The sequence below is a fragment of the Leptonotus elevatus genome, chromosome 14 (assembly GCF_054856555.1).
Source record: "Leptonotus elevatus isolate MCC_2025b chromosome 14, RoL_Lele_1.0, whole genome shotgun sequence".
Classification (NCBI taxonomy): domain Eukaryota; kingdom Metazoa; phylum Chordata; class Actinopteri; order Syngnathiformes; family Syngnathidae; genus Leptonotus; species Leptonotus elevatus.
Genome location: NC_141252.1, coordinates 15,749,199 through 15,766,277, shown reverse-complemented (window position 1 = coordinate 15,766,277; position 17,079 = coordinate 15,749,199). Strand labels below are relative to the sequence as shown.

General features: G+C 41.9%; 1 protein-coding gene and 1 long non-coding RNA gene across 4 annotated transcripts; one reads left to right on the top strand and one right to left on the bottom strand.

Annotated features, from left to right (window-relative positions):
* Positions 1–44: 44 nt before the first annotated feature.
* iars2 (isoleucyl-tRNA synthetase 2, mitochondrial) lies at positions 45–12,871 on the bottom strand. Of its 3 annotated transcripts, none has more exons than XM_086094517.1 (24): positions 12,488–12,871; positions 12,064–12,183; positions 11,494–11,647; positions 11,260–11,408; positions 10,824–10,873; positions 10,357–10,466; positions 10,182–10,269; positions 9,890–10,005; positions 9,628–9,797; positions 8,365–8,455; positions 8,129–8,280; positions 7,001–7,161; positions 6,809–6,911; positions 5,286–5,379; positions 4,458–4,538; positions 3,959–4,067; positions 2,858–2,960; positions 2,427–2,549; positions 2,228–2,359; positions 1,981–2,087; positions 1,760–1,905; positions 1,499–1,689; positions 541–685; positions 45–475 (listed from the first exon to the last, which is right to left on the bottom strand). In XM_086094517.1, the coding sequence occupies exons 1-24, from the start codon at positions 12,758–12,760 to the stop codon at positions 330–332; spliced, it is 3,114 nt and encodes a 1,037-aa protein (XP_085950643.1). In that variant the 5' UTR covers positions 12,761–12,871; the 3' UTR covers positions 45–329. The 3 variants fall into 3 exon arrangements, with proteins under 3 accessions (XP_085950643.1, XP_085950644.1, XP_085950645.1); XM_086094518.1 differs by having other exon boundaries at positions 4,458–4,535; XM_086094519.1 differs by lacking the exon at positions 4,458–4,538.
* Positions 12,872–13,747: 876 nt separating this feature from the next.
* On the top strand, positions 13,748–15,042 carry LOC147163147 (uncharacterized). Its single transcript, XR_015097122.1, has 2 exons — positions 13,748–13,914; positions 14,479–15,042. It is a non-coding gene; the product is annotated as an uncharacterized LOC147163147 (long non-coding RNA).
* Positions 15,043–17,079: the final 2,037 nt, after the last annotated feature.

Genomic DNA, 17,079 nt, shown 5'->3' with positions numbered 1-17,079 from the left:
CACACACACCTGGATTTGTTCGAAGGTACTTTTCTCCCCACGAGTGCAATTTACAACCATGATTTATTATACAAAAGGTAGACACCTCATGTACTGCTGTCATAATCACATAGTGATGCTTATGTAATGAACTCATCCTCCATACTTATGTACACAAAACTAAAACTTGACTGGCTTTTCTTATGCACTCAACTTCAGTCAGTGCATTCCATTATAAATACAGTAAACCATGTCAGTATAAAAGTCTCTGGGAAGCTCTTAGGAGTGCCTGTTTCGTCAGCGGGGACAAAGCCAGCACGTTTCCATGACGACAGGCTGTTTTGGACCCATTACTGAGCTTTGGCGACAACAGTCTGACAGCGTGGGCACAGGCAGTCTGCCGACTCGGCGGTGTAGCGTCGACATCGTGGGCATCGATCGGCGGAGGTGGGCACCGCGGCTACAGTGTAGCTACTCTCCTCTCGAATAACACCACCTGATCACACATACGCGTACAGTTAGCAACTGGTTTTGGATTAAGGTTGCGCCGCTGTAGCTCACCTTCCAAGTTGATGAGGAATGTGCCGTGGCTCATGAGCGTGTCGGAGGGGAGGTCACGAGGCAGCGTGCTCCTCAGCTTGACCCGGGCCGCCATCATGAGCTCAACGAGCTGGGAGGAAGTGGACGAGGGATCCTCTTGAAGAGACTAGAAAGGTGACGCACATGTTAAATTATGACCCCAATGAGGACCGTTACACACATGATATTTTTAGTTTAACTCATTCACTCCCAGCCATTTTCACTGAAGCAACCCCTTTCCCTCCCGGCTGTTTAACTGGATTTTGACTGATATATACAGAATATTGTGTTCTATTACTATAAAAACATGGAACCTACCAAAAGAAAGATTAGAGTTTCTTCTTTCATCAGGAAAAAAAGTGTATTTCTATCTGTATCCGTTTTGTAGCAATCAGCATTAGAATATAGCTAAGTTTCATCATTATTCATAGATTTGTTTAAAACAGTCTGAAAAATAAGCTTTTTGCAACATGGCCCTGGTTGATCTCATACTATGCTGCCACCTGCTGGCCGTTTTTTGCAATAGCTACCATTGCTTTAAGACACCTCTTCATGTCAAAAGCTGCATCAAAGCCTTCTGTATGCTCTTGCATAAAAAAAAAGAAGTAAAAATGTTTTTGGGAGTGAAGGACAAAGTATTAAAAACCATGTTTACACATCTTTGGGTTTGAATGGGTTAAAGATGCAGTGGAATTTTAATCACTTTCCATTTCACCAAAGCAAGAGCACCATCTAGAGGAGAAAAAAATATGGCAAGTGCTTCATGAAGCTTCATTTTCCAATCACTAAATTTAACATTCCTCATATGGAAAATCAAAAACAGCCGTATTTGTATACATTTAAATTATTTTTATATATAGTAATACAAAAAAACAAGCAAAACATAGCCTCTAAAAAAAATGTCCTAATTGAATTCTCTTCTTCTTTGATGTCATTTTACCTCCATGAGTTCAAACAGGAGTCCGGGCTCAATGGCGATGGTGAGGTCATACTGAGCCGCGTTTTTGCCTGGAATCGAAGTCAAAAAGGAATCCCTGATGGCGCACGCCGCCTCCACCGCCTCCTCCAGTCCGGGCTGCCTCCACACAGAGCTGCATTTGATCCAACCGCTCCTGAATAGCGTCTCCTTTTCTGCACAAGCACCACAAAGACACTTGAGGCACGTGGACGACTTCAACGGTTTGCGCCGCGTGTTACTCACCTTCATGTCCCGGTGTATGAGCGTACACGTCTTCGGCCAGATGTGGCAGGATGGGGGCGATGGATCTTGTCACCCCGTCCAGAATTTCCTCCAAGACCGTCTGGCAAGATCTTCGGCCCAGCGAGTCCTTGGGATCGCAGTACAACCTGAGAGGAAGAGGCAAGAATGCAAGTTTAGAGTTGCATTACGTCGTCGTGTCGGTGATGACAAAAGGACGTCACCTGTCTTTGATGATGCTGAAATAAAAGCTGGAGAGGTCTCTGCTCACGAAGGCTTGGAGGAGGCGGATGACTCGGCCAGCGTCAAACGCACTGTAAGCATCTGCCACCTGTAAACGGATGTGTTACGATTCAAATGGAAAGCAGTAGGGCGCAGACCTCCGCCAAGGCAAGTGCGCCGTGAGATATCCGCAAGTCTGCTGTGGCTTGTCCACATTTGTGTCCCCAGGCAGTATAAATCCAGCATTACCTTCATGCTGTACTCGCGCAGCAGGTGCAACATGTACTGGTCGACGTACATCATCTCTTTGGCCTCCACAGCCTGAACCCGCGGGTCAAAGCCGTGCAGGTTGCCGAGAAGGAAGCGCAAAGTGTTTCTGAGCTGTTAGTGATGAAGAAGAACAAATTGAGGGGTTGAGGATGACGCGATCGGCGCAACGCAACGCTACCTTGTTGATGTTGTCTCGGGCCGAGTTTAAGGGCGAAGGTCCGATCTGAACCTCGGTAAATATGTTGGACTCGGCCACCCACCATCGCAGCACGTCTGCACCGTAAGCTGGCATGTTGCCGTCCTGGAAAGGAAAAATGATTTGGGTCAAATACAGTAAAAACTGAACCATCTTTTGGTGGCCCTGCGAGTATATTCATGGTATAATACAGCATGTTTAAAAAAATGAATATTTCATACTTAGCGCCTCTACACTGTATTATTTTAAAGCGCACACTAATACAGTAAGGGCAACTCAAGACTATTTGTTGCCACCGCTGTCCATTGTACGCATCCTGTTTCTGTAGACAGAACTACAGCAATCCATTCACAGACATGTGCGTGCAACATGAAACTGAATAAAAGCTAAGATTAGACTTTTTTTTTTTTTACCTTCCCACCATTGACCACTGCATCCGGATCCACCACATTCCCAAGCGATTTGGACATTTTCTCTCCCTTCTCATTGACTGCAAACCCATGGACCACCAGTGATCTACATAAACACACACAACATTAACGTTGTAAACAATCAAGATGGAAGTTGAGTTATTGCATTCATCACTGTAGCACATTGTTTGTACACAGTATATATGCTAAATGCAATTTAGATTTTTTTAATAATAATAATAATTTTTTCTATATAGCTTGTCCTCATTATGGTTTCAGCCACCAGGCAAATGGCAGACGTCACACACGAGACCATATTTTACATTAACTCATTCGCTGCCATTGACGGCTATAGACGTCAAAAATTAATTTGAACTATTTATATTAGTTTCACATTTGTTCCCACTTTTGTTAACAAGAGTATGAAAACCTATAATTTTTTTTGATAATAATAAAAATGTTGGTTAATCGTGAGTAACTATTGAAGTCATGCAATTAATTACAATTAAACATTTTAATCGTCTGACGCCCCTAATTTTTACTATTTATATTTAACATTTTTTTCCAAATTTTTGTTAACAAGAGTATAAAAACCTAGAAATTATTATTTTTTGTACATTTAGAACAGATGTAAAATTTTTGATTAATCGTGAGTTAACTAGTGAAGTCATACGATTAATTACGATTACAAATTTTAATCGCCTGATGCCCCTAATTTATGAAAAAATTTTAATAATCTTTTTTTTTAAAGAATTTTTTTTTTTAATTGTAAATCATAATTAATTAATCGCATGACTTCACTAGTTAACTCACAATTAATCCCAATTTTTATATCTGTTCTAATACAATTATAAAAAAAAGGGTTTTCAAACTCTTGTTAACAAAAGTGGGAAAAAATGTTTTACTCATAAAAATTGCCAAAATGAATTTCTGACGTCTATAGCCGTCAATGGCAGTGAATGAGTTAAGAAAAAAAAAAACGGCCACAAATTCCTTTTTTATTGCCGGCCAATGAAGACGATTCGGATTCAACGTCATTTCTGTCTGTTCTCGCTGCCTGCTCCCTCGTAAAACAATTTTCAATTCATGTTGTGGAAAACTCACTTGTAAGGCGCCTTGTTCCTGACGGCGACGCTGGTGAGCAGCGACGACTGGAACCAGCCTCCGATCTGGTCCTTCCCTTCCACGTACGCGTCCGCCCTGCAGTCTGTCTCTTTAGGGGAAAGCAAAAGAGGCCCACTTTCATGCCAGCAATTGAGAGCAAGCTTACTTTCTGTTAGTTCTTGTCCACAGAGCACTGAAGATGCGGAAACCTCAGAAAGAGGGCGACAGCTGTTAGCAGAGTGACCAGAGTGGTTTTAGAAAAAGGTTGACATGTTCCAAGTCAGAGGTCATCGGAAATGAGACTAGCCGCCTCCTCATGCAGTCGGCACAGAAAACTGTTGGTAAAGGAGAAGTCCTGCATGCAGACGAGGGTGAGGACGTGACCACTGATGTGCCACGAAAGCCCAACGAGCATTCGGGAGCGACAAGCGGAGTGAGTGCCCGGCAAAAAGGGAAACAGCCGATCGCGGTGGACCGGGAAGCAAATTGCTCCAACAACCTGTGCCCAGCGGTTTGCGCAGTGGCGCCGGGAGCCAGCTGAGACGAGGCTCAGACTCCTCAGAGTCGCCATCCAGCTCTTCTGGAAACCACAACAATCCAACAGTGGGAAACTTTTTCAATGTTTGCATACAAATGGTTGGCTTTCTGGAATACCCAACTACCATCCCAACAGCACTCAAGTGTGAAATTAAACATAAATCAAAAGCAAATGTTTAGTTATCTACATCTTTTTGTGAATTTTTATTGAATTCATTTATGACATCACAATCGGGCAAATTCACATGATGACCACCACAGCCGCGAGTTTCCACACCCATATGACCAGATTCAGAGCCACTTTCAAGCAATAGTGGGAGTCTACACAGTCTGAAAATCTTGCACAGTGCAAATGTAAGAAGAAGTCACTGCAATCGGGGTTCTGCTCCTAGTCGTCATGGTAACAAAAGTTGGACTTGCCCAGCAGTATGAGGCGGAGTATGACAATGACAATACCTAGGTATGCAATTCGTACTACCGTATAATTATTGATCTTTGGGGTATGTGGCTGATAACATATCACAAACACATTAAGAAAAATAAAACACCTGGGAACCTTTTAAATTGGTGAAAATAAATTGCATGTCTCCTCAAAAATAAATAGTTGGCTCGTGATGGAGCCCTGGTGGATTTTCCGCACTGAAAACAAATTCCTCACTTTCCCTGGTCAACTTTGCATCACATGCCTTCTGTAACCACATGTGACTGTCGCCCCCAAATGGCCATAGTCATTATGACAAGTTTAAGATGACGCTCCATCAGGTGTAAGAGCTGATACGATGAGTTTTACCTTCGAGGACGGCTGCCCATGACGCTCCGCTGTCAAACCAGATGTCAAGCACGTCTTCTCCACGGACATAATCAGTCGCGGGCCCTGCTTTACTCTGACCAGGACATGAAACAGGAAAACAGTGACCAACACACTCACGAGTCAATCATAAGGTAGTTAAAAAGATCATCTTTATCTTTATGACTATTTATATAAGGAGTATAGAGCCGCTCTGTCCTGATGCAAAAACAGTGTCTCTCATTATGATCGACTACAAAATACTCCATTTATCACTGCAGCCACAAAAAGGTTAAACCAGTGCTTCTCAATCATTTCTTTTGAAACACCGCCCCCAAGAGGAAAACACATATTTTGCACCGGCCCCAACTCTGCCTCGACGACAAATCGTATCGTTTGTCTAGAAAACTGCTGTAATTACGCCTCTGCAGCGGAGCAAATACTCGCTAGCGCACTCGCTGACAATGAGAGCGCTACTGCCATCTACTGTAGTGGATGCACAATTACACTTCAGTGCTTCTCAAATGGGGGTACGTGAAGGCACTCCACAGGGTACGGGAGATTTTCAAATACATTTCAAAAGTAGCATTGATGCAAAAATCCAAAATTATGTAAATATTTCATAATAATAATGCATCAGATTTATATAGCGCTTTTCTTTCTAGAAACTCAAAGACGCTTTACGATGGAATGGGGCAGGCTGACGGAAGCGTGGCTGCCAGTGTGCGCATACGGCCCCGCCGACCACCACCAAACATTCGCACCTTCCGTACACCAGTGTGAGTAGCACTGGAGGCAATGTGTGTGTGCCTTGCCCAAGGACACAACGACACATGACTTTGGGGGGGAGCGGGGATCGAACAGCAATTTTCATCAAATAAATGTTATATTCAGTAGGCTATTCAATTTCGTTGTCCTAAAAGACATGATTCTCCTGATAGCAGAATGGTTCGACCCACCCCGTTATATCATATGCCACCTGTCAATCATTTCAAAACTATATTTAAAATTAAGTTAGTGGTTTCTTTTTGAGAACAGATCTTTGCTTTGCCCCCAAAGGGGGTCCGTTTGTGGTGATGATTTTAATGTGCACAAATATTTATAAATAATTTATTCTCTCTCTTTTTTTAGTTATATCAATTTATTTCCAACAAGTTCAAGAGAGACCACAATACAAATGAAGATCCAAAGCTTGATCAATCACTCAATGATGGAACTCTATTTTAAGTATTTTCTGTTTTTCCCTGAAAAATCCCTTGCACTGGTTAAAGGGTACTTGGCTGGAAAAAATATTGAGAACCACTGCTCTATATTAAAGATAACCACAACCCTTGAATTAGTCTCGAGCTAGAAATCAAACAAATCGGAAAATAATTTCCTGTATTGTTGCTTTTCTACTTACCATCAATCACGCACTACATTTCATTGCATTTTGAAATACAAGTAAACTTTGATCACGCTCTGGTCATTTAAACATGCGGCTGTGCCTAATGAAGTGTCCAGTGAGTACACACACACACACTCACCTTCTTGAGCACATCTGCTGGCAGGAAAGTGTCGATTGGAAGCTCCCACCAACAGTCACTGCCCTTCTCCTTGAAGAGAGTCGCTATGTGGGACACAGTGTGTCTGCACAGGCAGGACCACAACCACTTTCAACTGATCTTCTAACTTTTTGCAATCCAGGATGATGATGTTTATTTTGTACACAGTATTACTTGTTGATGAGCGCCTCTCCAGTCTCTTTGTGGTAGAAGACCGGGATGGGGACTCCCCAGCTGCGCTGCCGTGAGATGCACCAGTAAGTGCGTCTGTCCAGCATGGCCACGAGGCTGTTCCGTGCCGACTCCGGTATAACGCGAACCTTTTGTAGCGCATCCTGGACACACACACACACAAGCCAGACATTACTTATGTGCTACAACAACAACTAGGGATAGACCGATAATCGGCGCCGATATTCAGCATTTTATGAATATCAGCATTGGCCTCTTTTTTTTGTTTTGATGGCCGATATATATTAAAAACGTTTATTTTTTCTCTGACGGGCGTTTTTCTCCTCCGTTTGATCCGAGTCAGCGGCTGTTGACTCCCTGCAGCATTGGCCCGCCCACAGCACCATCTGATTGGTTGCTCGTGCAGTGCTTACAGCCAATAAGCAGCAATTAGTGGCTATTAGCCCGCGAGCTAACCGTTAGATTGCGGGCTATTAGGTTAGCTCTATTGGTTATTTGAGAGTTATCCCGGGGTTAGCGTGTAGGTGAATGGTTAGCCCATGAGCTAACAGCGGCTATTTGGGAGTTAGTGTGCGCAAATTAGCGGCTAGCTCGCAAATTAACGGCTATATGGGAGTTATCTCGGGGTTAGCGTGTGGGTGAATGGTTAGCCCACGAGCTAACTTTTAGCTCGCAAAATTAGCGTCTATTGGGTTAGCTCGCAGGCTAACCTAATAGCCGTTTTTTAGCGGCTATATGGGAGTTATCCCGGGGTTAGCGTGTGGGTGAATGGTTAGCCCGCGAGCTAACAGCGGCTATTTGGGAGTTAGTGTGCGGAAGCCACATTATAGTTGGTGCAAAAGATGATGGCAAACAAAAAACTTTTAACATGTTGCAAATCACAAAAGCTCTTTAATAAACATGTCCTTGACGGCATTTAAGAAGTAAAGTGCTGGAGTTTTTATTATTATTAAAAATTATTATTATAAACATTTTAAAAAGACACCAACTTTTTTCCCCCCGGCTTTCGGCCTCCCTGACTACCGATAATTGGTATCGGTATCGGCCATGAAAAATGTATATCGGTCTATCTCTAGCAACACATAGTGAAGAAAATTGACAAATGTTTACCTTTGCCTTGTCCTTGAGTAAACCGGTGTTAATGAACCACTGTTTGCTGGGCCGGATGACAACAGGTTGCTTCGTCCTCCAGTCATACGGATAACTATGAACGCAATCTTCTTCTTTCAGCAAAGCGTCACATTCCTTCAGCATACAGATCACTAATAGAGAGGAAGAAGAAACGTCATCCAATCCCAGACAACAAATGAAATGCTGCCATTTTTTTGGACACATTTTCTCAGTACCTTTTTCATTGCCTTCTTTAAACACAGACAGATGCTGGAGCTCGGGCCCTGCCAGTTCTGTGAACTTGCCATCCTCGTCCACCATACACTCCTTAAAAACAACCACAACATTTGAATCCACGCCAAGCACTAGGGGTGTGCCAAAAAATCGTTTCTCATTTAACTAGTATTTAGAATCTACATAACATGTCCCAAAATCGATTTCATTTCAATTATTTTATACTGTCTTTCCCTTGTTTGTGTGTGCCTTTATTGGGAGCGCTGTTCATGTTGTACACGAGTTAGCCACTCAGGGGCAGTGTGGTTCTGCGCGTTCTGATAAGTAGGAAGAACATATGCCGGTGAGTAATGTTAACAAGCTTCTCTGTATACATTCGTGAAGCGTTTTTGTATGAGTAGCCGTTCTTTTTGAGTGATAAAAGTGCTTTAAGTAGCGCGCAAATTAGCTTTACCGAGTCAACGGCGTTTTCCATTGTGCGTTAGCCTTGAGCTAACTACGTTCAGGAAACAAGCTAAAGAATGTATGTTTGCATTTAAGTGTGCACTGTGCGTGTAATTTTCTTCGTTTTGTGTGTTTAGCTTTACAGTTAACCTTAACTGGAGTGTAATAAACGGCTTGATACTGTAACAATAGTATTGTTAATCTCAGTTCATGTTAGGCAAGTTCGGTCCTAGAGAGCCGCAGTCCTGCAAGTTTTTTGATGTCTCCCTCCTCGAACACAGCTGAGAGGCTCCTGCAGAACCTAATAATGAGCTGATGATTTGAAACACAGGAGACACCGAAAACATGCAGGACTGCGGCTCTTTAGGACCGAACTTGCCTACCCCTGGATTAGAGTGAGGGAACACACTACAGGAAGTTAGGTAGACCGAGCGTGTGCTATGAGACTGTGGGGCTTTCCTTACAATTCAAAACTTAATAAAAGTTTTTTTTTTTAAAGAAAAAGAAAAAAGAAAATACATTTTAATGTCTCTATTTGTCTTTCTTTCTTGCAAACCAGACTAGAGTAGATCACGACAATTCTTTGCACATCTATGGATTGAAACAGAAATCATTGTCAATCAAATCATTTTGAATCGAAAATCGTTTTGAATCGAATCGCAGACCCAAAAATCTGAATTGAATCGAATGGTGAGACAAAGATTCCCACCCCTACCAAGCAAGTTTGGCTTTTCTCACACTAGCTGCTTATTTTTTATTTTATTGTTTTGTTTTGTTTTTTGGGGGGGGGGGGGGGGGGGGTCTCACTAAGTAGAACATACCACAGGAAGTTTAAACTGAGAAGCCACGCTGTAATCGTCCATGCCGTGAGCGGGTGCCGTGTGGACCAATCCTGTCCCTTTTGCCATTGTCACATGATTAGCAGGCAAAAGTGGAACTTCCTTGTCAGGAATAGTGGGATGCTTGCAGAGTCCACCCTCTAGTTCGGATCCTAATGGTGGGATACAAGACATTCATGTGAGGTTTTTTTTTTTTTTTTTTTTTTTTGCGCAGACAAGACAACTTTGACAAGTGTGAGGTTACCAGTGAATGTAGCGACACTCTCCAGTTCTGTTCCCAACACTGCTGCCATGCTAACAGAGCGCTCAGTGGCCACTAAGAGCAGTTGAGAGTTGTCTTTCCTCCTCACCACAGAGTACCTATACATATATTACACCATCAAGCCTTTGAAACTCTACACACATTGACGTTTTCATCAACCAAGTAATCCTTATAATCACATTTATTTTCTTGATTGTTTTAATGGCATTTTGAACCAGTGGTTGAAGTCATCTCTCAATTACAAGAACATTTGCACATGCAGACTGCTGCTTACTTTGCATTTGGCATGTAGCAGACTGCCTGATTAGCGGGGATAGTCCAAGGCTGTGTGGTCCACACCAATACAGAAACGTCACCCTGACCTGCAGATGAACAAATGTCAAGATGTACAACAACAAAAACAACAAAATGCTTTTTTGGGGGGTGACCCACGTGATCATTTGCATTACCTGCTTTAGATGCTATCTTAGGCGGCAATGTGGTCAGTGGGAATGCGGCATAGATAGTTTTGCTGAGATGCTCGGGGTTGTACTCCAGTTCTGCCTCGGCTAAGGCAGTTCTGACAGCACAAATATTGAATGATTGGGTCAAGAAATGTATAAGCTGTGCTTTATAAAATGAGTGCAAATGCTGAAATATGCGGTTGCAACACACTTCCACAATAACGAACTTGCTATAATGGAAAATCTCTCACGACCATATCGGCAGCCAACAGTTTGAGGCACTACACACACCGTTTCCTATTCTCTTTTTTCTTTTTAATCACTACAAACAACTAAAGGCTTTGATCTTCCAAGACAAAAGTTTGATCATTGCTTTTTTGTTCATCCTTTAATAACCAACTTTCCCAGGTACTAAAAATGCTTCATGTGGCAAATTACAAATGCTACAGCAAATGCTACAAATATCTTCATACCTTGATGAAGGAGACCAAAAAACAGGCTTGTAGTCTTGATAGATGAACCCCTAAGGGACAACACAGTCGAATGAATACACTTGAATGAAGGAAACATATGCAAATTAAAAAAAAAGCATTCTGCAAAAAGACTGCAGGAGATGAAACCACTATGGATCTGAGTTTTCACAACCCACCATTATCTATAGAACTTGTCTTGATTAGCGTTTCAGGGGAGCTGGAGCCTATCCCATCTGACTTTACGAATGATATTATAATAACAACATCATCTAAAATCTGTACAAACAAAAATGTTTGGGAGATTTTGTTAAAAAAAAGAAAAAGAAAAAGAAAGAAAATGTCCAATTTAGATGGGTAAGTATGTTTTTCTTAAGAAAGAAAGAAAAAGAAAGAAAGAAAATCATATTCAGAATTGTTTTTTTTTTTAATGGCCCACCTTGCTATGCATCTCCTGGAACACTTTCAGCTGAGCGGCCTCATAAGCACCATCATAAGTGTAGTAGCACTGATCCCAGTCAGCCATCACCCCCCAACGCTGGAAAGCAGCCTTCTGACGCTCTATGGCCCCCTTCGCAAACTTACGAGCTGCATAGAAACCAACATGGCGAATCACATCCAACACACTGCAAGTTTATAGGGACACCTGCTACGACCTGCATTTTTTTCTTACCTTTGTCCCTGATCTGCAGAGGGCTGAGATCCACGGAACCCAGTTCACCCAAAGCTTTTAGCTCAATAGGAAGGCCGTGACAATCCCAGCCAGGGATGTAGTGGACCTGTCGACCCCTCAGCATCTCAAAACGGTTATGGATGTCTTTCAGGATCTGGCTCAAAGGAATGAATAGTTGGAATGACACAGTTCTTTATCAATGATCAAGAATACAGTATATTGAATAAATGTTGAGATAAAATTGTAATTAATGCTATTTGTTGCAAGTAAAATACAATCCTGGTTGCTTAATACAGATCTACAGTTGATTATTTCAACTAGTAATGGAAAAATGAAGCTTCATGAGCACTTGTGATATATATTTTTTTACTCCTCTAGATGGCACTCTTGGTTTAAAGATGCAATCAATTGTAGCTGTAATCAATTTCCTTACACCTTTAAGCCAATATCGCCATCTAGAGGAGTCAAAAAATATCACAAGATCTTCATAAAGCTTAATTTTCCCATCACTAATTGAAGCAGTTCTTTGAGGGAGGGAGTGAGGGAGGGGGAGGGTCATATTATGATGACCTTGTTGAGCGCATGTCCGACGTGTGGGTCTCCATTGGCGTATGGGGGTCCATCGTGAAGGCAAAACTTCTTGGCTTTCCTCTCGCTCTGCCAGGTGTACAAACGTGCAAATCCACACTTCTACGAACAAAACACACAAGGATGGATGGATGGATAGAGGGTTGTTTTGGTTGACATTGTTAAGGAAGTACTTAACTCATTACTGTACTCATTTAATTACTAGTCTTAGTTGAAGTTTGCAATGATGTGTAACTTTACTGCTTCACAATGTAGTTAAATAGAGTAAACAAAAACATCAGAGTTAATTATCAACACTAATAAAACAGGTGCAAACTACTGAGTACAGTACTAAAACGCATCAATAAGGAAGTCATCAAACAACTCGAGTTTTTGGACTGAAGGTTTGTCTTATAGCTGCTCGTACCTCCTGAATCTCGACTTCTCTGTCAAGCAGCTTCTGTCCGGCCAGTTTCATGGGGAACCCCGTCCGGGGAAGGAGCACGGTGTCCCGGTACAGCCCCTGAGCAGAGCCAGGCTCTGCGGAGTCGGACTGAGCGCTGCCCTCGCCCGCGGAAACCCCATGACAGCGGCTAGAGCTACAAAAGAAGGACCGGTGGAGGAGGCCTCCTTCTCGGTGTGACCTCCGTCCCCATCTCGTTAGCGTCCGGCTTACGGTCGAAACGCCGCACAGCAGCATGGAGGTGTATAATAAAGCTTTGCAAAAACGCCTGTGATTTGTCTGTGTTGTGATAGAATCCAGTGGCGTTTTAATGCGTCCTTTTGCACTCGGGGTTGTTTCTACCGGAATAAATAAAAAGCAGGACGACTACGGAAAACGGATGTGGTCAAAACAAACTAAATTGCTCAAATTGGCTGTGACAACTATCCAGAAGAGGGCGCTCTTTAGCAACTTTCTATATTAAAATTTTTTGCTGAAATATCCACCTGCTTTTACATTTGTATCACTTTGGAATAACAACAGAGCAGTGTAGTATTGCAATATTAACATTCACAATTTCATGTGAGGTTGATGCTGTGTATACAATAGTATCGTGTCCATAATGACAACAATATGAAGTGAAGTGGTAGCACACTGCGCATTTTAAAATAATTTTATATACATTACATTTTGCAGTTGTTTTTTAATTAATAATTTTACCCTGTAATCCAGATGTTACCAACATGGTGGCCCCCAAGGACCACATATAGCCCACAGGCCTGTTTAAAAAAAAAAATGCTTACCAGAGATTGCACACTGTTATTTCCTAAGAATGATTTAGAAGTGATCATTTAAAAATGTATGAGAATTATACAAATAAAGTTTTTCATATTTATCTGTGTCCTAATTACTGTGAAATACCATACAAATGATCAACGAATTTCAAAAAGGTTGGTCATCCCTGCTGTAATGTTTTGTGTCTGGCAGTGCCAGACAAAACAAATTGCGCACAACAATGGCAATATAATGTTAAATTATTTGAGTGTGTCTGTATGTCCATCAAACTAATTATGAAGGTAAAGGTAACATTCGTGTAATTTATGATTGCCTTTGCTTTTTATTATAAACTCAAAGACATAACTAGTAATTAGTAACATAAATTAAAAACAAAACAATCAAAATCAAATAAGTATCACATTTCCGACAGCACCTGAATGCATCGGGTCACAGTAAGCGTCGGGGCGTCGCTGCGTGACGTCTTCTGGGGTATAAATATGGGTTGCACCCTACTTACTTATCTACCTACCTACACAGGCATTAAGCGAAGAAGACTCTTTCTTGACACTCACAGCAAGATGAAGATGTGTGTTACCTTCTTTGGAGTTCTCGTGGTTATTGCACTTTCAACGCAGGTAAGTTTCAAATTATTTCTAACATAATTTTAAGATCTGCGCAGACTGCTGGTTGCAGCTGACGCTGGTTGCGTTTATTTGCAATTAACGAGGCTTTTGGCTTTGTCGCATGGTAGTTTTAAAATGTTTGGGTTTTCTTCTTTTTGAGTTTTTTTTTTTGCCTGCTTCTAATGATAAATCTTTACAAGAGCTCATACGTGCGCTCAAAATTAAATGCTGCCTCTTTAATTAGTGCTGACTTTACCCATTCCTGAATCGAAGCACAACTTGATTGGACTGAAAAAGTCTAATACAACACAGCCTGTCGACGTAATGCACAATTAAATGATTCGATACAACTGTTGATAGAAATTGCAACAAAATCATCAGTTTATGCCAACAAATATTTGCGACGCAAAGAAACAGGTCCTCATTTTCTGTAAACGTATGAAAAGTATCTTGTTTTTAAGTCTTTATTTTTCTTGTTTAATTTGGCAGTGACATCCGGTCCCCCCTTCTCTTGCTGTATTGTGACTTGGTGGGATTTATAAGCAGCCTAAACGTATTTGCTCATTTGTGTTGCAGGCGATCCATGGACTGAACACCACAGATGCATCGGCGAATACAACTTTGGCTGGCACACCTTTGGCTGGCACAACTTTGGCTGGCTACACCATGGGGCCAACCACCACTAACAAGACCGATATGAACGCATGCTCCAGGATCAACGCCCCCCACTTGCTGATACTGACGGTCGTCTTGGCCCCTCTGCACCTCAGTCGCTGGTGCTGATGTGTGCTCCTTCACTGGACATCAAGAAGCGTTCCGACGGCCTTGCCACTTGGTTTCCAAAGATAAGGCCCCTGGAGTTTGTGCAGCTGCTGCTCTTTGTCACGTAGTGAAAGTCTTTGTGGGAGTCTTTCATGGACTGGACTGTCACCAGGAAGTAACGCACTGTGTGCTGGCTACATCTTTGTCTTAATGTCCAGTGAGTTTTTTTGTGTTTGTTTTGTTCTTCTTCTTTTTTTTTTATAGAATTGCAGTGGGAAAAAAATCTAAAGTTCTTTGTACTTTTCAATTCACGAAAAAAAATGTGAGTGCTTTTTAGGTCTTGAAACATTTTGTAAATTCAATAAACATTCAACAAGGTGATGTTGTCTGCATTTTTATTATTATTTTTTTAAAGTGTTTTTTGTGCAGTGTTGAGCTAAATTGGCAGTTAATTTGCCAGAAGACTGATATTCTTTGCTAATTTAATTTGAAAACAAATTGAATTGGTATTTAAGGTGCTTAACTGGACTTGGAAAGCTCTGGTATCATTACATGTGTCCTGTCTTAAGATCCAAGTTAATGCTCTTTAACCAGTCCAGTGAAACTGGGCTAATGAGGTGGAGAAGAAATGGAGTATCTTAAGATGTCAAGCAGGTCCACTTTTATTTAACTGCAAGTGGTGCGAACTCGTTTTAAATGGGAGACTCTTTACAAATGTGCTCACTGCTCTTATGGATTGTGTACTCGAGATGACATGTCACATCTCTACTGACGTTCCCCTCAAACCAGATATCTTGACAGCAAATACGAGCAGTGTAAGCTAGGCTAACTGTAATGCAACAATCTGACAATTCTGAATATCCAGGTGTTAATGATACTATCATACAAACCACAGATTGTTATAGTAGTCAAATGACATCCTATTTTAAAATCAAATTACGATCCAAAAGCTGGTGCAACTTTGGAAAGACATTTGATAAACTAAGTGAAGAAAAGGTTTGTGGTGTTGCTATAGTGACAAAGTCAAGCAACCAGAGATGGCACATCCAGGTCCACAAAGTAAAAAACCTGCCACAGTTTGGCTTTAGCCCCAGGTGCTAGCTAGATAGCTCTCTGGGTGATTGTTATCCTACTAGCTCGTTAGCACGAGGAGCTAAAGCCAAACTGTGGCAGGGTTTTTACTTTCTGAACCTGGATTTGCCATCTCTGCAAGCAGCTCCTAACAAATAGCGATAATACAACACAATAGAGGTCGTGAGCATGTGAAGCTCAATGATTGACTCTCAGCAGGTGAATAATTCATACACTGACCAGTCCACCCTCCACCTGCTGCTTGGACCTTCAAAGGGGTTCATGGAATTCTCTGGACTGCCCCTTAGTTTGGTTCTGTGTGGGAAATGCCTCCCTCCCTCATTTTATGACAACGGATGCATTGTCCAGCTCTTATCTCCTAAAAACAAAACAAAAAACACTTCATTGGGATGTGTGCCGAATCGGCCCCATCTCTCATTCCTTCCTGCTGCTAGTCACCACTATTACACATATAGGTTTCTCTTCTGGGGTTTTTCACATTTTAAGACGAAGACGATGACTTTTTGAACTTGCTGGTCACATTCTTGCAGCTCAGTAGTGACTGCTGAGTGCTGGCGGAGTGTGGTCAGGTGACGGAGACAAAACTTCTGTTTTAGTTGACCGACAGAGTGTGACCACTCAATGCGCTCTTCCACTTCTCTTTCCCGCCACGCCACACCACACATCCCCTGAAACTGAAAGAAATCTGAGCTCAGGTCTGGTGGTGATAAAGTGGGGGGAGGAAAGCAAACAGAAACCATCTTAGAAAGGATTTGATATTTAACATCAAAACTACTATTGCATAAAATCTGTCAGCAAATTAGTGTATATAAATTGACTGTCTAGATTGATTGAATCTCATACCACACACTAAACAGTCCGTTTAGTCTAACGCATCGTTGCTTTCAGACCTCTGTCACGCCTCTTCTTCATTTCACTGAATTGTGGTTTACCAACATGAAACAAATAGCGACTGACATTTTTCAGGAAGCAGAGATTCTTCCTCCTAATTGTTTGGTTTACATTGTGCAAACCACAACCGAGGCTTCGCGCCATTGTGCACTTGCCGGGAATTTACGGTTAACGGAAGTGCCCAGCTCTGCTAATCACTGTGTGTGTTTGTTTGTACCGTATACTGTTGACTATTCTTTGCTGTTCCTCTTCAGTTTGGAGAATGCCTATTTTTTTTCCATTGTAACAGCCAACATGGTTTGGTGTGTTTTAGAAGTTGAAAGTACTTATCTAAAACCCATTAAACAATTTTAGGATGAACTACAACTACAATACCGGCTGTACTACAGTACAGGTCCAATATCAGTGACCTTCGACCCCACAAATTGTCAC